The sequence below is a fragment of the Loxodonta africana genome, chromosome 11, assembly GCF_030014295.1.
Source record: "Loxodonta africana isolate mLoxAfr1 chromosome 11, mLoxAfr1.hap2, whole genome shotgun sequence".
NCBI classification, from domain to species: domain Eukaryota; kingdom Metazoa; phylum Chordata; class Mammalia; order Proboscidea; family Elephantidae; genus Loxodonta; species Loxodonta africana.
Window position 1 is genome coordinate 21441687 of NC_087352.1, and position 21623 is coordinate 21463309.

The 21623-nt window shown below is 43.6% G+C and overlaps 2 protein-coding genes across 2 annotated transcripts in view; both read right to left on the reverse strand.

Annotated features, from left to right (window-relative positions):
• LOC135227221 (zinc finger protein 883-like) overlaps positions 1 to 15754 on the reverse strand; it is a 36489-nt gene extending 20735 nt beyond the window's left edge. Inside the window, 3 exon segments of the mRNA XM_064294197.1 lie at positions 192 to 318; positions 920 to 1005; positions 15716 to 15754. Coding sequence (XP_064150267.1) covers positions 192 to 318; positions 920 to 973 — 181 coding nt within the window. The 5' untranslated portion in view covers positions 974 to 1005; positions 15716 to 15754.
• Positions 15755 to 15922: 168 nt separating this feature from the next.
• LOC100655051 (zinc finger protein ZFP2-like) overlaps positions 15923 to 21623 on the reverse strand; it is a 67000-nt gene continuing 61299 nt past the window's right edge. The window contains exon 8 of the transcript XR_010323404.1: positions 15923 to 21459. The gene's annotated coding sequence lies outside the window, so the exon portion shown is untranslated. The remainder of the gene's footprint in view (positions 21460 to 21623) is intronic.

Below are 21623 nucleotides of genomic sequence, written 5' to 3' on the forward strand. Positions count from 1 at the left end.
AGAAAGGGGAAGGCTAAAGGCCAGGTGCTGCATTATGAAGCTTTTCATCTCCGAATCTAAGTTCAATCTCTGTCTTAAGAACAAGGATTTCAAAGTCCATCGAGCAGGGCAGGGGCCTCCAAGAAACTCACAAGGGAAAATGCAAAGATACACAGGGCAGATCCTGACTTCTGGAGGGAGGTTATGCTCACCGAGGGAGACCAGGTTCCTGTAGTTCTCCAACATCACGTCCTTATACAAAGCCCTCTGAGCAGGGTCCAGACAGTCCCACTCCTCCTGAGAAAATTCTATGGCCACATCCCTGAATGTCAACAGTTCCTGTAATGAAAAACACATCTCACCAAGTGGACAAGGGACAGTTCTTATTTTCACACAAGATGAGAGAAAGAAATATAAGGACCAATGAGGCTGATGTGAGAGTTCTGACAGATCCACAGAAGATAACGTTGAGCAAGTTTTGTGTCCCTAATTTTGTTTCGGAAGGCCTGGTGGTGTAGTGGTTAAGAGCTACGGCTGCTGACCAAAAGGCTGGCAGTTCGAATCCACCAGGTGCTCCTTGGAAACCCTGTGGGGCAGTTCTACTCTGTCCCATAGGGTCGCTTTGAGTTGGAATCAACTCGACAGTGGGTTTTTTTTTTTTAGGAAGAAAGGCCTGGTAATCTACTTCCAACCATCAGCCGCCAATGAGAACCCTACGGATCACAATGGTGTGAAGACCTTCCCATGATGCTCCCCAAATGGCGCCTCTTCACAAGTCCCAAGTCACTGGGTCACCGAAAGATGGAATCTGTGTGGAGGTGAGAGGGGACTAAGGGAAGGACCTGGGTGAGTGCAGGCAAATGTGTCAGACAGGACCTGTCAGAGGCACAGGACACGAGAAGGAGAGGAAAGAGCCAACAACCGGCAATATGCCTTTTACCTGGGAATGTGCCGTTCTGGATGCCTCTTTTTTTCTTCTTCCTCCCGGCTTCATTTTCAGACAAGATCAGTCTTGAGAAGTCAATCCTGAGTGTGGAAAATAAGCTGGTAAATGCTAGAATCAGTACACACCTTTCCTGTGCCACAACCACACACACAGGGAGGACCTCACTTGGGGAAAGACGTTCTCTGCTGCCCACTGTCCCATGAGGGACTCAGGGACAATAACTTTCCACACAGAGACCAACAGGTGAGTTTACTGCCCTCCCCTCCTGGTGAAGCCCACACTTGGCTGCAGCAGGGGGATCAAGGCTGGGATGACCCACCCCTTCAGGTCACAGGCTAGCCCTGACACCACACCTCATGCAGAGCAGAGCCCCTCCACTCCCCCTAGAAGGGGGACTGGTCTAACCCTCAGAAATGGAGGACCTAGAGTCTTGGTGCTCAATGGTGGAAGCAGATTAGAATCACCTGGGCCACATTAATATTCTGGAAGCCGGACTCCAGCCCAGGGAATCTCTGGGAAGAGGGCACAAGCAAATATTTGCAAAATGCCTCAGCAATCCAGTGTGCAGCCAGGGCTGAGTCAGCTCAGAGGAGCCAGGCCCAGCACACCTCCCACCTGAGGCTCTGCTCTCCCCTGGAGCCATTCTGTCACCTGGATCCAGACAGTAGAAGAAGCAGGAGCAGAGGGAAACATGCAGAGCAGGCATTATAGGCCAGGGATGGGGCTGAGGGAGTGGCCTGAATGTTAAATGGGGTCTCAGAGAAGGCGCCACTGAAAAGATAGTATGAGAACAAAGAGCTAAGGAAGGAAGCGTTATCTGCCAGGTGAATGCGAGCCGAGCTGCCAGAGACCCAGGCAGAGGGACCAACATGTGAAAGCCCCAAGGCAGTAGGGATCCTGGCTCCCAGAAGGGCAAAACACCAGTGAGGCAGGAGACCAGTGACAGATGATCCGGAAGGTCTGTAGTCTTCGAAATGTCTGTCTCCCATAACTGAGAAGAATTTTCAAGCCCTGTTCTTAACCGAGACCTAGATGAGTGCAGGGGAAACTCGTTTAGGGTTTAAGGTGAAGATGCTTGTGAGAGGCCCCAGTAGAGATGTCAAGGAGCCAGCTGGACACTTAAGTCTTGAATTTCAGGGGAGAGGTCTGGCTGGAGAGGTGAAATTGGGAGATGTCAACATGTCTAAAGCTATGAGATGAGATGACAGGGAAAGGCCATGGCTGTAGACAAAGAAGGGTAAGAACAGAGGTCCAGGTAGATATTTAAAGAACATGTGGTATTCCGAAAGCCAAGAAAAAAGTATTTTCACAGAGAGTGATCAACTGTGCAACATGCTGCTGACCCAAAGCGGGTCAGCTCTGGACATAAACTCTGAACAAATTTCTCCACCATGAACAGATGGGCTCTGTTGGAACAAAGTTCCAAGTCAATCCAGCCCGTCCTTTAACGCTCGTAGAAGAAGGACGATAGGGACTGGAGAAGATGGAGAACATCATCTAAGCAGCTCACACCTCAATACACCAACAGATGACATAAGGAAAGAAAAGCAAATATTAGACTAACTGGTTAAACCAGGTTTTGACTGTTAATATAAAGTGCACATTGAAACACTCTTAAAATTACTTACTAGGTAACAAAGAATGTTTCCAACATGTGAGAAAAGCATGCAGGCCTCATAAACTCCAAAACTTTAAAAGGGGAAAACAATTTGGAAATTAAACCAAAACAAAAACTTAATATACCCTGAAGTCAAAGTGAAAAATATTGAGAAATATATTTACGAACAAACGGCACGAGCTCATTATGAGGTGCCAAAAAGCTCATTTCAGAAGTTAATGAGAAAAGCTGAAATTTGGTAAGCTAAGATTTATCTCGATAAGATTGAAAAAAAAAAAAAAAAGAATTATTAAGATGAAACTATTAAAAAAAACTTTCAGTGTTTCCTTAAAAGGCACTACGTAGGGACTCGGACAGACACGGCTGTGGCAGCATGCTTGTCCGTTTTCCCACTTCTGTAATATTTCCTCCGACTCGGGTAGCCATGGTTCTGGCAGCACGCTTGTCCGCTTCCCACTTTTGCCTCTGTGGATATATGCCGAATGAAACTTTCTTTTTGCTTTACTAAACTTTGTGATTTTTTTACCCTACAACAGTTAATGGCATAGTTGTCGAGGATATCTGAAGCTACAAATCCAGTCGAACTCGAGACCTGGACTGTGGAGCAGAAGCCAGAAACAAAAGAGGTCCTATTTTCAGGACCCACGTGTTCCAACTCCATGTCCCTTTGACACTGATGGGAATATCTCAACAAAAATGAGGGACTATATTGGATTTATGAAAAGGTCTGCGACTAGACTCAAACAAGCTTTCCAGAACTCTGTGCAGAAGCTGATGGGTTTGCAGACTGTGGCTGATCCATCAGCACGTGGAATAGAAATTAACTACATAAGACTGACTAAACTAAAGAAAACTATGGGTTTTTATGTGGGAATACTGCTGATGTTTTAAGGTCCTACCTTCTGGATACAAGAAACCATTTTCCTTTCTCCTAAACTATTTAACTAATGGGTTTAGATGTTTTAACTCTCGAATTAAAAGTTCCTATTTTTTTTTTTATTGGTAAACTTAGCAAAGTTGTAACTATCATAACCACAGAAGTGTCTGAAATCTGAGCTATGATTTTACAAACAGAACAGCATTAGATTTCCTATTCATTCGAACAGTCGTGTCTTAATGGATAAATGTTGCTCTATTTATACTAAAATGCAAGCTGAGGCTTTGCAGAATGTAGCTGCTGCTGAGGCACATGAAAAGCCATTACTGATGGTGCTTATGCATAAACAAACACCCCATGAGATTTGTTTTCGTGGTTCGAGGACCTTAGAGCCATGGTTTCATTCGTTATTTCAGACAATTGGCCTAATAAAGTGATCCATGACTGTTAATAAGTAAACCAAGGAGGGGCAGCTTGCCCTCAGGAGAATACTTTGTATGTTTTAAAGAGATTAATTGAAGACCTCCAAAAGGAGAAGTCCATCCCGTATTACCTCGCTAATTATGTATTCTTTAATGAAAACTTGTTTCATGCAAGTTTTTCTATACCTTTTCTTTCCTCTAGACAAACTTTGTGTGCCTTACAATACATGTTTTTGTGTGGTAGATCCAACTAAACTAATTTAATGATCCCTTTCCAATAGACAGTGAATTTATGTGGGCAGTCTCTTTGGGAATTTTAGGATTACCTTTAGCTATTCATAGTAATAATGCTAGTAAATACTGGAAAGGTAATGTTAATTTGTTACCCCTTGTAAAACGAGAGTCAGAAGAAAGCCCATTGGTCCATCACTCAGGGTATGGTTGGTAGATTTAATTCCTGCTTATGGTATAGGTGAATTGGAGAAATCTTTAAGAAATTTATCAATCACTATGGGACAAATGGAAACCCTGGTGGTGTAGCGGATAAGTGCTATGGCTGCTAACCAAAGGGTTGGTAGTTCGAATCCGCCAGGCACTCCTTGGAAACTCTATGGGGCAGTTCTACTCTGTCCTATAGGGTTGCTATGAGTCGGAATCGACTTGATGGCACTGGGTTTGGTTTCGGTTTTGGTATGGGGCAAATAACAGATGAAGTTGCTGATGGGAATGGAAACACAGCAGTGATATCTGACTTCATTAAGCCAAGGTGACAAGATTACAGAATAAGCTTAGACTTTTATTAGTCCAAGGAAGTGTAGCCTGTGCTGTAGCAAATACCTCTTGTTGTATTTGGATAAGTAACACAGGAGAAGTAGAACAAGATACACATAAAATTAGACAGCAAAGCTACCTGGTTACACACTGTAACACCCTTAGGAACACCAGATTTATTTGGTTGGTTACCACCAGGAATAAGTACATGTTCTAGATCACTACTGCAAGGGACGGTAATGTTCTTAGTCTGCATCCTGATAGTATTAAGAATAATAAAATTTATCTTCTATTGTCTTCCACACTTAAAAGGTGAAAGAAAAGCCTCGGACTAAAATGCTGATGCACACTGAGTCTGCTCACTTCGGCAACGCAACTGAGAACATTGCTCTTACTTAAAATCCTGGCGAATAACCAAATGGTATCCGGTGGAAAGCCAGCACTGTGAGTTTAAAGAGCCTGAAATGGCTGCCATTTAGGAGCTCAACTAAGTCCAGGTATTGATCATCAATGTGTTATCTCCAATCTCCGACCAAAAGCAGGAATGATTTAGAAAGTAATACTAGGAGGCGGGGCCAAGACGGCGGACCAGGTGGACGCTACCGCGGATCCCTCTTGCAACAAAGACTCGGAAAAACAAGTGAATGGATCACATACATAACAATCTACGAACCCTGAACAACAAACACAGATTTAGAGACGGAGAACGAACAAATACGGGGAGGCAGCGATTGTTTTCAGAGCCTGGAGCCAGCGTACTAGTCAGGTGACCTTCGGCGCCCGATTTGGGGCAGAGCCCAGGGGGGCAGATGGCACAAACAAGGGGCCCAGCCCTGGCCCCGGAACTCATTCCGGGAGGGGGCCCAGCCAGTTAGCGTGAGCGGCGCGGCGGCGCAGCCGGTGGGAGAAGTCCCCGGGAGGCAGTGACTGGTCTTGGAGTGGGGAGCGCAGCGTCCCAGCCGGGGAGCCGTCCCGCTGGAATTTTGGCGGGGCGCGGGAGTGGCGTGAGCGTCGGGGGCAGCTCCATCCCCCTGAATTGACCCCGGGGGGGGGCCCAGCAGGTTCGCGCAGGCGGCGCGGTGGCGCAGCCGGTGCGAGAAGTCCCCGGGAGGCAGTGACTGGTCTTGGAGCGGGGAGTGCAGCGTCCCAGCCGGGGAGCAGTCCCGCCGGGATTCTGGCGGGGCGCGGGCGTGGCGTGGGCGCGGGGGGCAGCTCCAACCCCCTGAATTGACCCCGGGGGGAGCCTAGCTGGTTCGTGAGGGCGGCGCGGCGGCGCAGCCGGTGGGAGAAGTCCCCGGGAGGAAGTGACAGGTCTTGGAGCGGGGAGAGCAGCGTCCCAGCCGGGGAGCCGTCCCGCCGGGATTTTGGCGGGGCGCGCGCGTGGCGTGAGCGCGGGGGGCAGCTCCATCCCCCTGAATTGACCCCAGGGGGAGCCTAGCTGGTTCGTGAGGGCGGCGTGGCGGCGCAGCCGGTGGGAGAAGTCCCCGGGAGGCAGTGACTGGTCTTGGAGCGGGGAGAGCAGCGTCCCAGCCGGGGAGCCGTCCCGCCGGGATTTTGGCAGGGCGCGCGCGTGCCATGAGCGCGGGGAGCAGCTCCATCCCCCTGAACTGACCCCGGGGGGGCCCAGCTGGTTCGCGCGGGCGGCATGACAGCGCAGCCGGCGGGAGAAGTACCCGGGAGGCAGTGGCTGGTCTTGGAGGGGGGAGAGCAGCGTCCCAGCCGGGACGCGCAGTCGCGGCGCAGGTGCGGGGAGCTCCTGCGCTCTCCTGAGCTGACCCCGGGGGGGTCCCAGCAGGTTCTCGGAGGTGGTGCGGCGACACGGCAGGCAGGATGGGGAGTCCCCGGGAGGCAGCTTCTGATTTGGGAGTCGGGAGTGCACCGTCTTAGTAGGGGAAACTTAACCTTGGGGGTGGGGCTAATAGCGGAGGATCTGACTGTGATTCCAGGGGGCCAGACCCCCCGGGGGCAATCTCCACACAGCCAGCACACATAGGCGATGCGCCCCGCGGAAATCTCAGATATAATAGTGATTCCAAGCAAGATAAGCAACTCTGGCTATATTCTGAGGTGCTACTCTCCTATCTCTCTGATCCCTCCCCCACCCTCCCCAGGCGGCTCCATTAACATCCGAATAGCCTGAGCCAGAGGGAGAACCCTGATAGGGATCTGACTGCATTTTTCTTTTAGCGGATTTTCTGGAAAAACTAGTTTCCCAGTGATGGCTCGGAGACAGCAGTCCGTATCAAACCACATAAAAAAGCAGACCATGACAGCTTCTACAACCCCCCAAACAAAAGAATCAAAATCTTTCCCAAATGAAGATACAATCCTGGAATTATCAGATACAGAATATAAAAAACTAATTTACAGAATGCTTCAAGACATCACAAACGAAATAAGGCAAACTGCAGAAAAAGCCAAGGAACACACTGTAAAACAGTTGAAGAACTCAAAAAGATTATTCAAGAACATAGTGGAAAATTTAATAAGTTGCAAGAATCCATAGAGAGACAGCATGGAGAAATCCAAAAGATTAACAATAAAATTACAGAATTAGACAATGCAATAGGAAGTTAGAGGAGCAGACTCGAGCAATTAGAATGCAGACTGGGACATCTGGAGGACCAGGGAATCAACACCAACATAGCTGAAAAAAAATCAGATAAAAGAATTTAAAAAAATGGAGAAACCCTAAGAATCATGTGGGACTCTATCAAGAAGGATAACCTGCGGGTGACTGGAGTCCCAGAACAGGGAGGGGGGACAGAAAACACAGAGAAAATAGTTGAAGAACTCCTGACACAAAACTTCCCTGACATCATGAAAGACGAAAGGATATCTATCCAAGATGCTCATCGAACACCATTTAAGATTGATCCAAAAAGAAAAACACCACGACATATTATCATCAAACTCGCCAAAACCAAAGATAAAGAGAAAATTTTAAAAGCAGCCGGGGAGAAAAGAAAGGTTTCCTTCAAGGGAGAATCAATAAGAATAAGTTCAGACTACTCAGCAGAAACCATGCAGGCAAGAAGGGAATGGGACGACATATATAGAGCACTGAAGGAGAAAAACTGCCAGCCAAGGATCATATTTCCAGCCAAACTCTCTCTGAAATATGAAGGCGAAATTAAGATATTTACAGATAAACACAAGTTTAGAGAATTTGCAAAAACCAAACCAAAGCTACAGGAAATACTAAAGGAGATTGTTTGGTCAGAAAACCAATAATATCAGATACCAGCACAACACAAAGTCACAAAACAGAACATCCTGATATCAACTCAAATAGGGAAATCACAAAAACAAACAAGTTAAGATTAATTAAAATAAATAAATAAATAAAATAATATAACAGGGAATCAAGGAAGTCAATAGGTAAAAGATCACAATAATCAAAAAGAGGGACTAAATACAGGAGGCATTGAACTGCCAGATGGAAAGTGATACAAGGCGATATAGAACGATACAAGTTAGGTTTTTACTTAGAAAAATAGGGGTAAATAATAAGGTAACCACAAAAAGGAATATCAACTCCATAACTCAACATAAAAGCCAAGAAAAACGTAACGACTCAACTAACATAAAGTCAAACACTATGAAAATGAGGATCTCACAATTTACTAAGAAAAACATCTCAGCACAAAAAAGTATGTGGAAAAATGAAATGGCCAACAACACACACGAAAAGGCATCAAAATGACAGCACTAAAAACTTATTTATCTATAATTGCGCTGAATGTAAATGGACTAAATGCACCAATAAAGAGACAGAGAGTCTTCGACTGGATAAAGAAACATGATCCATCTATATGCTGCCTACAAGAGACACGCCTTAGACTTAGAGACACAAACAAACTAAAACTCAAAGGATGGAAAAAAATATATCAAGCAAACAATAAGCAAAAAAGAAGAGGAGTAGCAATATTAATTTCTGACAAAATAGACTTTAGACTTAAATCCACCACAAAGGATAAAGAAGGACACCACATAATGATAAAAGGGAAAATTGATCAGGAAGACATAACCATATTAAATATTTATGCACCCAATGACAGGGCTGCAAGATACATAAATCAAATTTTAACAGAACTGAAAAGTGAGATAGACACCTCCACAATTATAGTAGGAGACTTCAACACACCACTTTCGGAGAAGGACAGGACATCCAGTAAGAAGCTCAACAGAGACACGGAAGATCTAATTACAACAATCAACCAACTTGACCTCATTGACTTATACAGAACTCTCCACCCAACTGCTGCAAAATATACTTTTTTTTCTAGCGCACATGGAACATTCTCTAGAATAGACCACATATTAGGTCATAAAACAAACCTTAGCAGAGTCCAAAACATCAAAATATTACAAAGCATCTTTTCAGACCACTAGGCAATGAAACTAGAAATCAATAACAGAAATACGAGGGAAAAGAAATCAAATACTCGGAAAATGAACAATACCCTCCTGAAAAAAGACTGGGTTATAGAAGATATCAAGGAGGGAATAAGAAAATTCATAGAATGCAACGAGAATGAAAATACTTCCTATCAAAACTTCTGGGACACAGCAAAAGCAGTGCTCAGAGGCCAATTTATATAGATAAATGCACACATACAAAAAGAAGAAAGAGCCAAAAGCAGAGAACTGTCCCGACAACTTGAACAAATAGAAAGTGAGCAACAAAAGAACCCATCAGGCACCAGAAGAAAACAAATAATAAAAATTAGAGCTGAACTAAATGAATTAGAGCACAGAAAAACAATTGAAAGAATTAACAAAGCCAAAAGCTGGTTCTTCGAAAAAATTAACAAAATTGATAAACCATTGGCTAGACTGACTAAAGAAATACAGGAAAGGAAACAAATAACCCGAATAAGAAACGAGAAGGACCACATCACAACAGAACCAAATGAAATTAAAAGAATCATTTCAGATTACTACGAAAAATTGTACTCTAACAAATTTGAAAACCTAGAAGAAATGGATGAATTCCTGGAAAAACACTACCTACCTAAACTAACACATTCAGAAGTAGAACAACTAAATAGACCCATAACAAAAAAAGAGATTGAAACGGTAATCAAAAAACTTCCAACAAAAAAAAGCCCTGGCCCGGACGGCTTCACTGCAGAGTTCTACCAAACTTTCAGAGAAGACTTAACACCACTACTACTGAAGATATTTCAAAGCATAGAAAATGATGGAATACTACCCAACTCATTCTATGAAGCCACCATCTCCCTGATACCAAAACCAGGTAAAGACATTACAAAAAAAGAAAATTATAGACCTATATCCCTCATGAACATTGATGCAAAAATCCTCAACAAAATTCTAGCCAATAGAATCCAACAACACATCAAAAAAATAATTCACCATGATCAAGTGGGATTTATACCAGGTATGCAAGGCTGGTTTAATATCAGAAAAACCATTAATGTAATCCATCACATAAATAAAACAAAAGATAAAAACCACATGATCTTATCAATTGATGCAGAAAAGGCATTTGACAAAGTTCAACACCCATTTATGATAAAATCTCTTACCAAAATAGGAATTGAAGGAAAATTCCTCAACAAAATAAAGGGCATCTATGCAAAGCCAACAGCCAATATCACTCTAAATGGAGAGAACCTGAAAGCATTTCCCTTGAGAACGGGAACCAGACAAGGATGCCCTTTATCACCGCTCTTATTCAACATCGTACTGGAAGTCCTAGCCAGGGCAATTAGGCTAGACAAAGAAATAAAGGGTATCCGGATTGGCAAGGAGGAAGTAAAGTTATCACTATTTGCAGGTGACATGATTATATACACAGAAAACCCTAAGGAATCCTCCAGAAAACTACTGAAACTAATAGAAGAGTTTGGCAGAGTCTCAGGTTATAAAATAAACATAAAAAAATCACTTGGATTCCTCTACATCAACAAAAAGAACACCGAAGAGGAAATCACCAAATCAATACCATTCACAGTAGCCCCCAAGAAGATAAAATACTTAGGAATAAATCTTACCAAGGATGTAAAAGACCTATACAAAGAAAACTACAAAGCTCTACTACAAGAAATTCAAAAGGACATGCTTAAGTGGAAAAACATACCTTGCTCGTGGATAGGAGGACTTAACATAGTAAAAATGTCTATTCTACCAAAAACCATCTATACATATAACGCACTTCCGATCCAAATTCCAATGTCATATTTTAAGGGAATAGAGAAACAAATCACCAATTTCATATGGAAGGGAAAGAAGCCCCGGATAAGCAAAGCATTACTGAAAAAGAAGAAGAAAGTGGGAGGCCTCACTCTACCTGATTTCAGAAGCTATTATACAGCCACAGTAGTCAAAACAGCCTGGTACTGGTACAACAACAGGCACATAGACCAATGGAACAGAATTGAGAACCCAGATATAAATCCATCCACGTATGAGCAGCTGATATTTGACAAAGGCCCAGTGTCAGTTAATTGGGGAAAAGATAGTCTTTTTAACAAATGGTGCTGGCATAACTGGATATCCATTTGCAAAAGAATGAAACAGGACCCATACCTCACACCACGCACAAAAACTAACTCCAAGTGGATCAAAGACCTAAACATAAAGACTAAAACGATAAAGATCATGGAAGAAAAAATAGGGACAACCCTAGGAGCCCTAATACAAGGCATAAACAGAATACAAAACATTACCAAAAATGATGAAGAGAAACCCGATAACTGGGAGCTCCTAAAAATCAAACATCTATGCTCATCTGAAGACTTCACCAAAAGAGTAAAAAGACCACCTACAGATTGGGAAGGAATTTTCAGCTATGACATCTCCGACCAGCGCCTGATCTCTAAAATCTACATGATTCTGTCAAAACTCAACCACAAAAAGACAAACAACCCAATCAAGAAGTGGGCAAAGGATATGAACACACATTTCACTAAAGAAGATATTCAGGCAGCCAACAGATACATGAGAAAATGCTCTCGATCATTAGCCATTAGAGAAATGCAAATTAAAACTACGATGAGATTCCATCTCACACCAACAAGGCTGGCATTAATCCAAAAAACACAAAATAATAAATGTTGGAGAGGCTGCGGAGAGATTGGAACTCTTATACACTGCTGGTGGGAATGTAAAATGGTACAACCACTTTGGAAATCTATCCGGTGTTATCTTAAACAGTTAGAAATAGAACTACCATACAACCCAGAAATCCCACTCCTCGGAATATACCCTAGAGATACAAGAGCCTTCACACAAACAGATATATGCACACCCATGTTTATTGCAGCTCTGTTTACAATAGCAAAAAGCTGGAAGCAACCAAGGTGTCCGTCAACAGACGAATGGATAAATAAATTGTGGTATATTCACACAATGGAATACTACGCATCGATAAAGAACAGTGACGAATCTGTCAAACATTTCATAACATGGAGGAACCTGGAAGGCATTATGCTGAGTGAAATGAGTCAGAGGCAAAAGGACAAATATTGTATAAGACCACTATTATAAGATCTTGAGAAATAGTAAAAACTGAGAAGAACACATACTTTTGTGGTTACGAAGGGGGGAGGGAGGGAGGGAGGGAGAGGGTTTTTTATTGATTAATCAGTAGATAAGAACTGCTTTGGGTGAAGGGAAAGACAACACTCAATACATGGAAGGTCAGCTCAATTGGACTGGACCAAAAGCAAAGAAGTTTCCGGGATAAAATGAATGCTTCAAAGGTCAGCGGAGCGGGGGGGGGGGTCTGGGGAACATGGTTTGAGGGGACTTCTAAGTATAATTCTACTATGAGAACATTCTGCATCCCACTTTGAAATGTGGCGTCTGGGGTCTTAAATGCTAACAAGCGGCCACCTAAGATGCATCAATTGGTCTCAACCCACCTGGAGCAAAGGAGAATGAAGAACACCAACGTCACACGACAACTAAGAGCCCAAGAGACAGAAAGGGCCATATGAACCAGAGACCAACATCATCCTGAGACCAGAAGAACTAGTTGGTGCCCGGCCACAATCGATGACTGCCCTGTCAGGGAGCACAGCAGAGGACCCCTGAGGGAGCAGGAGATCAGTGGGATACAGGCCCCAAATTCTCATAAAATGACCAAACTTAATGGTCCGACTGAGACTAGAGGAATCCCGGCGGCAATGCTCCCCAGATCTTCTGTTGGCACAGGACAGGAACCATCCCCGAAGACAACTCATCAGACAGGAAAGGGACTGGTCAGCAGGGGGAAGAGAGATGCTGATGAAGAGTGAGCTAATTAAATCAGGTGGACACTTGAGAGTGTGTTGGCAACTCTTGTCTGGAGGGGGGATGGGAGGATAGAGAGAGAGGGAAGCTGGCAAAATTGTCACAAAACGAGAGACTGAAAGGGCTGAATCAATAGGGGGAGAGCAAGTGGGAGAAGGGAGTAAGATGTATGTGAACTTACATGTGACAGACTGATTGGATTTGTAAATGTTCACTTGAAGCTTAATAAAAGTTAATTAAAAAAAAAAAAAAGAAAGTAATACTGGAATCATTATTCTCTGTCCTTGAGCATAGAGAATGTGACCCAGCTGAAGCTGGGCTCACAAGGACTCACAAAGACACATCAACTGGGCCCTGAAGTATAAAGACAATAGATAGGATCATCTTGGAAAATGTCTTTTAGGGAAACTTTCACCTAAGCCGATCAAACAAAATACAAAAAGACTTTCCACACTTATCTTTTTCTATCAGCATTTAGTGAATAGAAAATTTGTTGGACCAATGAAGACCCTCCTGACTGAAACCTGTAGCAATGATTGCTAAGAAACGTGATTCAAAGTGTAAGATCAGTTTCTAGCCAATCTGTGAAAAGGTAAAGCTTTCAATGATTTTGTCCACTAATGACTCTATAATATTCTTTGGACTCAGATGACACAACTGTGGCAGCATGCTTGTTCGGTTTCCCACTTTAGTCTGTTCTGTAATATTTCCTTGGACTTGGGCAGACATGGCTCTGGCAGCATGCTTGTCTGCTTCCCACTTGTGCCTTTTTGAATATACACCGAATAAAACTTTTTTTGCTTTACTATTTCGAAAAAAAAAAGGTACTACGGAGGGTCACTATGAGTCGGAACTGACTCGACCGCAACGGCTTATGTGGTGATTGTTGTTGGGTGCCATGAAGTCACTTCTGACTCATAACCCCACAGGACTGGACAGAACTGCCCTATAGGGTTTCCAAGGCTGTAATCTTCATGAGAGCAGATTGCTAGGGCTTTTTTCTCCCGGGAGCAGCTGGTGAGTTCGAACTGCCCACCCTTTGGTTAGCAGCTGAGTGCTTAACCACTGCACCACCAGGGAGTAATTCTTTGTCCCACTTCAGCTCTCCATCTATCCATCCGAGGAAAATGACAGAGGGTGACCCAGAATGGACTGCGACAAGTCACTGCCCTCTGGCTGAACAGGGGTTGCCATGGAAGTCATCTTCTGACACTAATAATCATAAAATGCAACAGCCTTGTAGACAGGGGAAGCCCTGGTGGTGTAGCGCGGTTAACAGCTATGCTGCTAAACAAAAGGTTGGCAATTCGAATCCACCAGGCACTCCTTGGAAACTCTATGGAGCAGTTCTACTCTGTTCTATAGGGTCACTATGAGTTGGAATCCACTCAATGGCAATGGGTTTTTGGTTTTTTTATAGACAAGAGTTTTGCAATTCTCACTCTCCTATATAAACAAAATTTATATTAACTAGATTATAAAGGCACAAATATATAAGAAACAATCGTCCTTATGCCATCAACTCCCCACTCATGTGGATATGGGTCCCCCTCTTTCTCCACGTTTCCCTATCTTTGTATGTATTTCTCGTTTTGTTTCCTTCCCTCAATTTCTGCCCTTCATTTGCTTCCCTCCTCTCTTCTGTCCTGCTGTTTCTCCCCTTCTCAGCTGCTACACCCATTCAGCCCCACTTCTGCAACCTGTTTCACCTGTTTTTTCCCCTAAAGTCTCCCACTATCCCCCATTTCCACATATTTCTGCTTCTCTCTCCTCCCATCTGTTCCCCCCTCTGCCCCTGCTCTCTACTACCCCCAGTTCCCTGAGTTCCCTCCCTGCTGGTCCTCCCTGTGATCTCCCTGTCACTCTGCGCTCCTTTCTTTCCTGCCACCAAGTCACTCTGTCTGCTATGGGTCCAAATCTTTTTATCTCCTCTGCCCCCCATTCTTTGTCTGAAGTGACCCGCCCACCCGTCGCCCCCACTCCTACTGCGGACTAAAGACCCCTCTCCATATTTTGCTCCCATTCACTCTCTGGAGATCCTCCCTTTTCTCTAGATTTTCCTACGTTCTCTTCTCTCCTGCTACTCTCTCGGTTTGCTATTCTCTTTCACTCTTACGGTTTGTTTGCAAGCCCCCCCCCCAGCCCATTTTGCCATCTGTTTATTGTTCTCCATCATGTTTGTTTTCTAACTTTTAATAGTTGTATTTCTCTCCATCCCCTCGTCCACATGTGCACAGGAATGGAATGAGATGCCTGCTGCCCAGGAGGAGCACACTTTCCGCGGGGTGGGATGGGGACGGAAGAACACGGGGTGTCACAGGGCACACCCGGATCCCCTCTCCCACACGGAGGTCCGGAAGGAAGCGAGGACTGCGAAGGAGAGGAAGACGCGAGGTCGGGGTCTCCTGAGGTGGGGTCTGAGAGTCCCAGGACCAGGAGAGGGCGGGCGGCCGGCGCTGCCTTCGAGGGCTAGCCTGGGAAGGAGCAGGCGAAGGTCCTGAATGGATCGCCGGTGAGGACTTGACCCGGCGCAGGTGGGCGGGGGTCAGGGAAGGTTTTAAGCAGGAAAACCACGCGGCAGGCGGCGTGTGCACGGCCCGAGGGTAGAAAGGCCGGGGCGGGGACCCTCTTCAGCGCGATTTTACACCTAAACAGGTGCGGGTCCCCGCCGGCGGCGGAGCCCGAAGGCCGGAACGTCTCACGGCCGCGCCGGTATCTCCGGCGGTGGGAAGGCCGGGTGCGGGGACTTTAACGTCCGGAGCGGCTCCCGGGACGGGTGTGGAGGACGGGGACCACGAAGCGCACGCTTAGACCAGAAAGACGGAAAATCACCTCACCGTGACTTTGGCCCCGCGCAATCCGCTTCCGCAGTAAACTGCGCAGGCGCGCGCCCGAGGCGACGTCGGGGCGGGGCCAGCAGGCCGGGGGCGGGGCCAGCAGGCCAAGGGCGGGGCATGGACAGAAGTCAGGCTGGGCAGGTGACGCGACGGTGGGCGGGGCCGAACCTCCCCTCGGCTTCCCTCCAGGGGCGGCTCCTATTCTTGGGTTTGGAAACACTAGAGTCTTTTTAGTGTTAATATTTCGGACAGCTTGAGGTTAAAGCTGAGAGTTGGGGGACCGCTTACGTTGGAAACTGCGATGTTTTCCTCTTGAATGCAATTTTTGTGAGGGAGTAGAGACATGCGTCCTACGAATGAGGCGCTCATTTCTGGGGGCTAGAGGGTTGATGTGCTGAAGTGGTTCGACTCAGAAACTGCTCCTGCAATTAGAATTTATTTAAGCCATTTAATTAAGAAAGCACTGCAACTGTCTGTGTAGGAGATGCAAAAAGGCAAAACTGTGCCTGTGCGAATGTTTGGTTTTATCCTGACGCCCCATCAAGCATCATTTCCATTTCTATCCCTCATGCACCTTGGGGGTAGAGACTCATTTTGTGCTTAGTTCCTGAGACTTTCTAAGGGCCAGACTTGGAGTGTGCGGCCTGGAGGGCCAAGGCATGTGTAACTTAGGTCACCAACCTTCTCTTTACAAATGGCAATAACTTAAAAAAAAAATTGGGTTGTTCTTTTTTACACTTGTTATTCTATTGCACACTTGAGATGAATGATAAACTCCAATACCTTTCAGATAAACTTTGATGACATATTTTTGCTTAAATCTTTAATTTCTAAATGTAATTATAAATTCACTTGACGGTTATTCCAAGAGTAACTACACACCTTTATTTTTTTTTTAAGGTTATCTATTTTACCTATTTTCCTTGTTTTCTATTCCAAAATGTTCTTTCAGGTGTGGATAAGGAAGCCTGTAAAATGCATTTGGACTCATCTTCCCCTAAAGAAAAATTATCTCTACAATATTTCTACAGGCAATTGATTGTTGTAGTGTGCCATCTGGTAGATTCTGATTCATAGCAACCCCTATAGGGCTACCTAGGCTGATTCTTTACTAGAGCACATCTCCAAGTCTTTTCTGCTGCAGAGCAGCTGGTGGGTTCAAACCGCTGACTTTTCTGTTAGCAGCCAAGTGCTTAAGCAGGGCACCACCAGGGCTCCTAAAGCATTTGATAAAAAAACCAAAAACCATACTCATAGCTGTTGATTCCAACTCATAGTGACCCAATGTGACAGAGGAGAACTGTCCCAGAGAGTCTTCCAATCTTTACAGAAGCTCTGTCACGTCTTTCTCTTGCAGAGTGGCTGGTAGGTTTGAACCACCAACTTTTCAGTTAACAGCCGAGCACTTAAACACTGCACCACCAGGGCTCCAAAGCATTTGATAGGGTGGTATTTCTTCATATGAACATTAATGCAAAATTAGATTATCAAGTTTCCAACAGCTTCATCTACCCTTAATAATTTTTAGGGTAGGATCTGTGACTTAACATCTACTATGAAGTACAAGTAGTCCCTGAATTATGATGTATGAGTTAGGGCGAAAGGTACTTACCACTGTCCTTTTTGTGTGTGTGTGTGGCTTTTTTTGGTACATCTTATCCTTAGTAAGGAAACCCTGGTGGCGTAGTGGTTAAGTGCTACAACTGCGAACCAAGAGGTCAGCAGTTCAAATCCGCCAGGTGCTCCTTGGAAACTCTATGGGGTAGTTCTACTCTGTCCTGTAAGGTCGCTATGAATCGGAATTGATTCAAGGGCAATGGGTATTATTTTCCAATCATTCCATACATTTGTTTCCTGCATAGACAATGCTGTTTTTTAGTTTTGTCAAAGTTCTTATGGAAGACTTACCAAAAAAAACCAAGCCCAGTGCCGTTGAGTTGATTCCGACTTATGGAAGACTTACCACGTTTATACTTTTGATTTGCTCTTTCCTTTACAGAATACTCTTGTGTAAAAAAAACTGTCATTAGGTGGAAATCATTTGATGACTTATCTTCTGTATCTTTTTAGGTTTCTATTATGCAGTGAAACCTGAGAGGCAGAGCTCACCGGGGACTGCCTTGTTTTCCCAGTCTCAAAAGTTTCCCGCCTTTGACAAGGTGCAGCCTTTCCACTTTCTATCGCTCTTTATTAGTGGAAAATATTTGCGTTTTTCTTCTCTGACAGGTTTCCACCTTACACAGGTTCTGGTTTTTGCTGGTTTTACTGTAATCGTCATGACTTGGTAATTCCTTTCATCATGCCCCTGCTGCCTCTCAAATTGACTTTATTGCCCACAGAAGTAAAAATTATTGAAGGGAGACCTTGGCTGTCTTTACAAGATCAGTAATAGAAATGATTTTCTCATCAATGCCCTCTAATTGTAATAAATCCTTGGTCTCAAACTCACCAAAGATACGTAAAATATTTAAAGAAAATCAGGTCCTTTATTAATTTGACTTGGAAAGATGAATATTCTATGCTGGAAAGCATAGTTCCCACCTTACAGAGGACAAACTGTGTCCCAGAGACTCTAAGTAACTTGGCTTACGTCAAACGGCTAATAAGTGTCAGAGCTTGCACTTGAACCCAGGTGGTTAGGCTTTAGAATTGAAACTAAACAATCAGTCAGTCAAGCAACCAGTACAAAATTAAAAGGACACTGACAAGGCTTTTCTAATTAAGAAACAAAAAAACAAACATTGGTTAAAAGACTGTATTATATATGCACACCCACAAGAGCATTTTTGCTACTCTTAACTCATTAACATGATAGTATAAAAATTAATGCCATGCAAAAGAATATGGAAAATTTATTTATGGAATAATAGTGTCTTAAGAACACAAGAATCTATGTTCACACACACGATACTCTAAAAGACCTGCTGCTGTCGATTCCGACTCATAGCGACCCTATAGGACAGGGTAGAATGGCCCTCATAGCGTTTCCAAGGAGCGGCTGTTGGATTCGAACTGCCAATCTTGGTTATCAAGCCAGCTCTTTAACCACTGTGCCCCCAGGGTGCCAAACACTAAAGACTAAAAAAAAAAAAAAAAAATTTTTTTATTTTATTATTTTTTTAAAGACTAGCTGTCTCTAAATGATGGAATTCCCATGTATTTTCATTACAGTTTTTTTTGCTCACACGCTTCAGCACCTTGGCACAATAAACAGACATGTTAAAACACTATTTACAGTAATACTTGTTGTTGTATACCATCGAGTTGATTCTGACTCACAATGACCCCATGAGACAGAGTAGAACTGCCCCGTTAGGCTTTTTAGGCTGTAATCTTTACAGGAGCAGACCAACTGGTCTCTCTCTAAAGCCAATGGGTTAAGTTCGAACCGCTAACCTTTCATCAGTAATCAAATGCTTAGCTCTTTGCGCCACCACAGCTCCTCTACGCAATTCTTAGCACCTGAGAAATGCTTAGAAGTTCTAGTCCTTGCTCTTAGCATCATCACAAGGTGAGATGCTGACCTTTCTTTAAAGCCCCTATTGACTCTGTCATCCCTGCAGGCATTACTTGTTGCTCTGGCTCATCTGAGAAATTATACATCACATGGGGGGCAGAATACAAAATCATGCACTTAGTAACAGCCAAGCCTGTATTAAACCTTTTTACGAATTCATCATCCTCAAAAACATAAAACCCAGTGATATGTGCATTTATAACATAGGATCGAATTAGGGATACATAACTCGCTAAAACTATCTTGCACAGACCCATCTGAAACTCACCTTAACCCCAACCAATTCTTACATCTCTTGCCTCTTCTCATATTGTGTAAAAATAACAAATTCCCCCTTGAGCCCTTGGTGAAATGTGTCAAGGACTGTTGGCATTCTGGATGTGGACTTTCCAGAGTTCTTTCCATAGGACGGAGAATGTCTGGACTCCTGCTCAGATGGCTTTGTATTGGGATTTGATGTAGAGAACTAAAGGAACCTGGTCTCGCTCGGTGAGGGATTTTCCCTCCAGAAGTCAGGATCAACCCCTGGTTGAATGAGTTTTAGTTCTGTAGGGGATCAACTGAAGCTTCAAAATGCAGCGTCTAGACTATAAACTTACTCTTTCTTCAGATAATTTGTCTACTTCACACTGGATTAATGGTAGTTTCAAAACTTGAGTGTGCTTAAAACCTCATGCCCATCATTTTAAACATCCAAGGCTGCGGTTACTCCTCTGTGCCTTTAAAATAATTTATTACTAGATGTTATTTTTCAGAAGTTTTACACAAAAATGGAGAAGACAGTGTGTTCCCGTGTCCCCACCCCCCACACATTTTTTTAACCATCTTACTTTGTATGTTATATCTGTTACAAGTAATGAACCAATATTGATACACTATTATTAACTAAAGTCTATAGGTTACTCAGATTTCCTTTAGTATTTACCACATTATATTTAGTTGTCATGTCTCCTTAGGCTCCTCTTTGTTGTGACAATTCTCAGACACTCCTTGGTTTTGATGACCTTGACAGTTTTAAGGAGTATGGTCAGGTATATTAGACGATGTCCCTCTACTGGAATTTGTCTGATGTTTTTCTCATGATTAGATGGATGAAACAGGTTTTTGGGAGAAAGACCACAGAAGTGCCATTTTCATCGTGTCACATCAAAGGAACATACAATTAACATGACATCATTGCAGATGTTGACTTGATCACCTGGCTGAAGTAGTGTTTCTCAGGCTTCTCCACTGTAAAGTTACTCCGTACCATATCCTTTTGAAGGAAGTCCCTATGTACAAGCCACGCATAAGAAGTGGGGAGTTGTCCTCTCCCCCCTTTAAGGTAGAACATTGACATATTTTATTTGAAATTGACTTCACAGGAGATTTATCTCCTGTCTCCCATTTAGTAATTAATTCAATCATTTATTTCAGTATAGGCTTCTAGATCTTGATTTTACACTTTTGGTTATAATTCGGTATTACTGTATTTATTTTGCTGCTCAAATTGTTATAGCTTTGGCCATTCACTGGGAGCTCTTCAATTTGGCTCCTGTGTCTTTTTCCTTTGTCAAATTCTCCATCAAAGTGTTTGTCTGTTTGTTTGTTAGCACTCTTACTTTCCGGCAATTTAAGATGCTCCAGGTTCACCATGTATTATTACCTACCTCTGTCCTAGAATCTGTCAACTCAACAAGGAACTCTGGTTCCTTTTTTGGGAGAATGGTATTAGAAACCAAGATCTGTGTGCTAGTTGTGCTTGATGCCAATGGGTTATCGTCTCTTTAGGCACTTTCAGCTGATAGAACAAAGAAATAGACATGTATATACTCACCCATGTCTATACACACGTATCTGTAAATATTTCTATACTTAGACATCTGTATCAGCATTAAGTTAAATACGAGTTCTTACTAATGTCTCCAACTCGAATCCGTTACTCCTCTTGCTGATCTATAAACTTCCACTTCAACAATGAGAAGCCTAGTTCCCACCATCTGCTACACATTTTCTTAATTGTTCAATTTCAGTCTACATGTGCAGCAGTAAAATGCGTAACAATCAGAACTGTTAACCTGTAACCACATGGAAACAATTTTATTAACTAGACTACAGTACTTATGGGCAGTTCTTTTGCCTTCCAAAGTCACTCAGGTCAGCACACCTAGCCTACTCATTAAGGTTGTTCCACACGTGTCATACAGTTATTTTGTTACATTCATTCCATCCTGGATCCATCGACTTCCTAAGGAGTTTAAAAAATTTGCATATAGTAAGGTTCACTCTGTGCTACAAAGTTCTATGGGTTTTAACACTGCATGATGTTATACAGCCACCATTACTGTATCAGTACGCTTTTTTAATAATTGGTAATTAGCACAACCTGGTTCAAGTCTCCAAGTGTGCAAA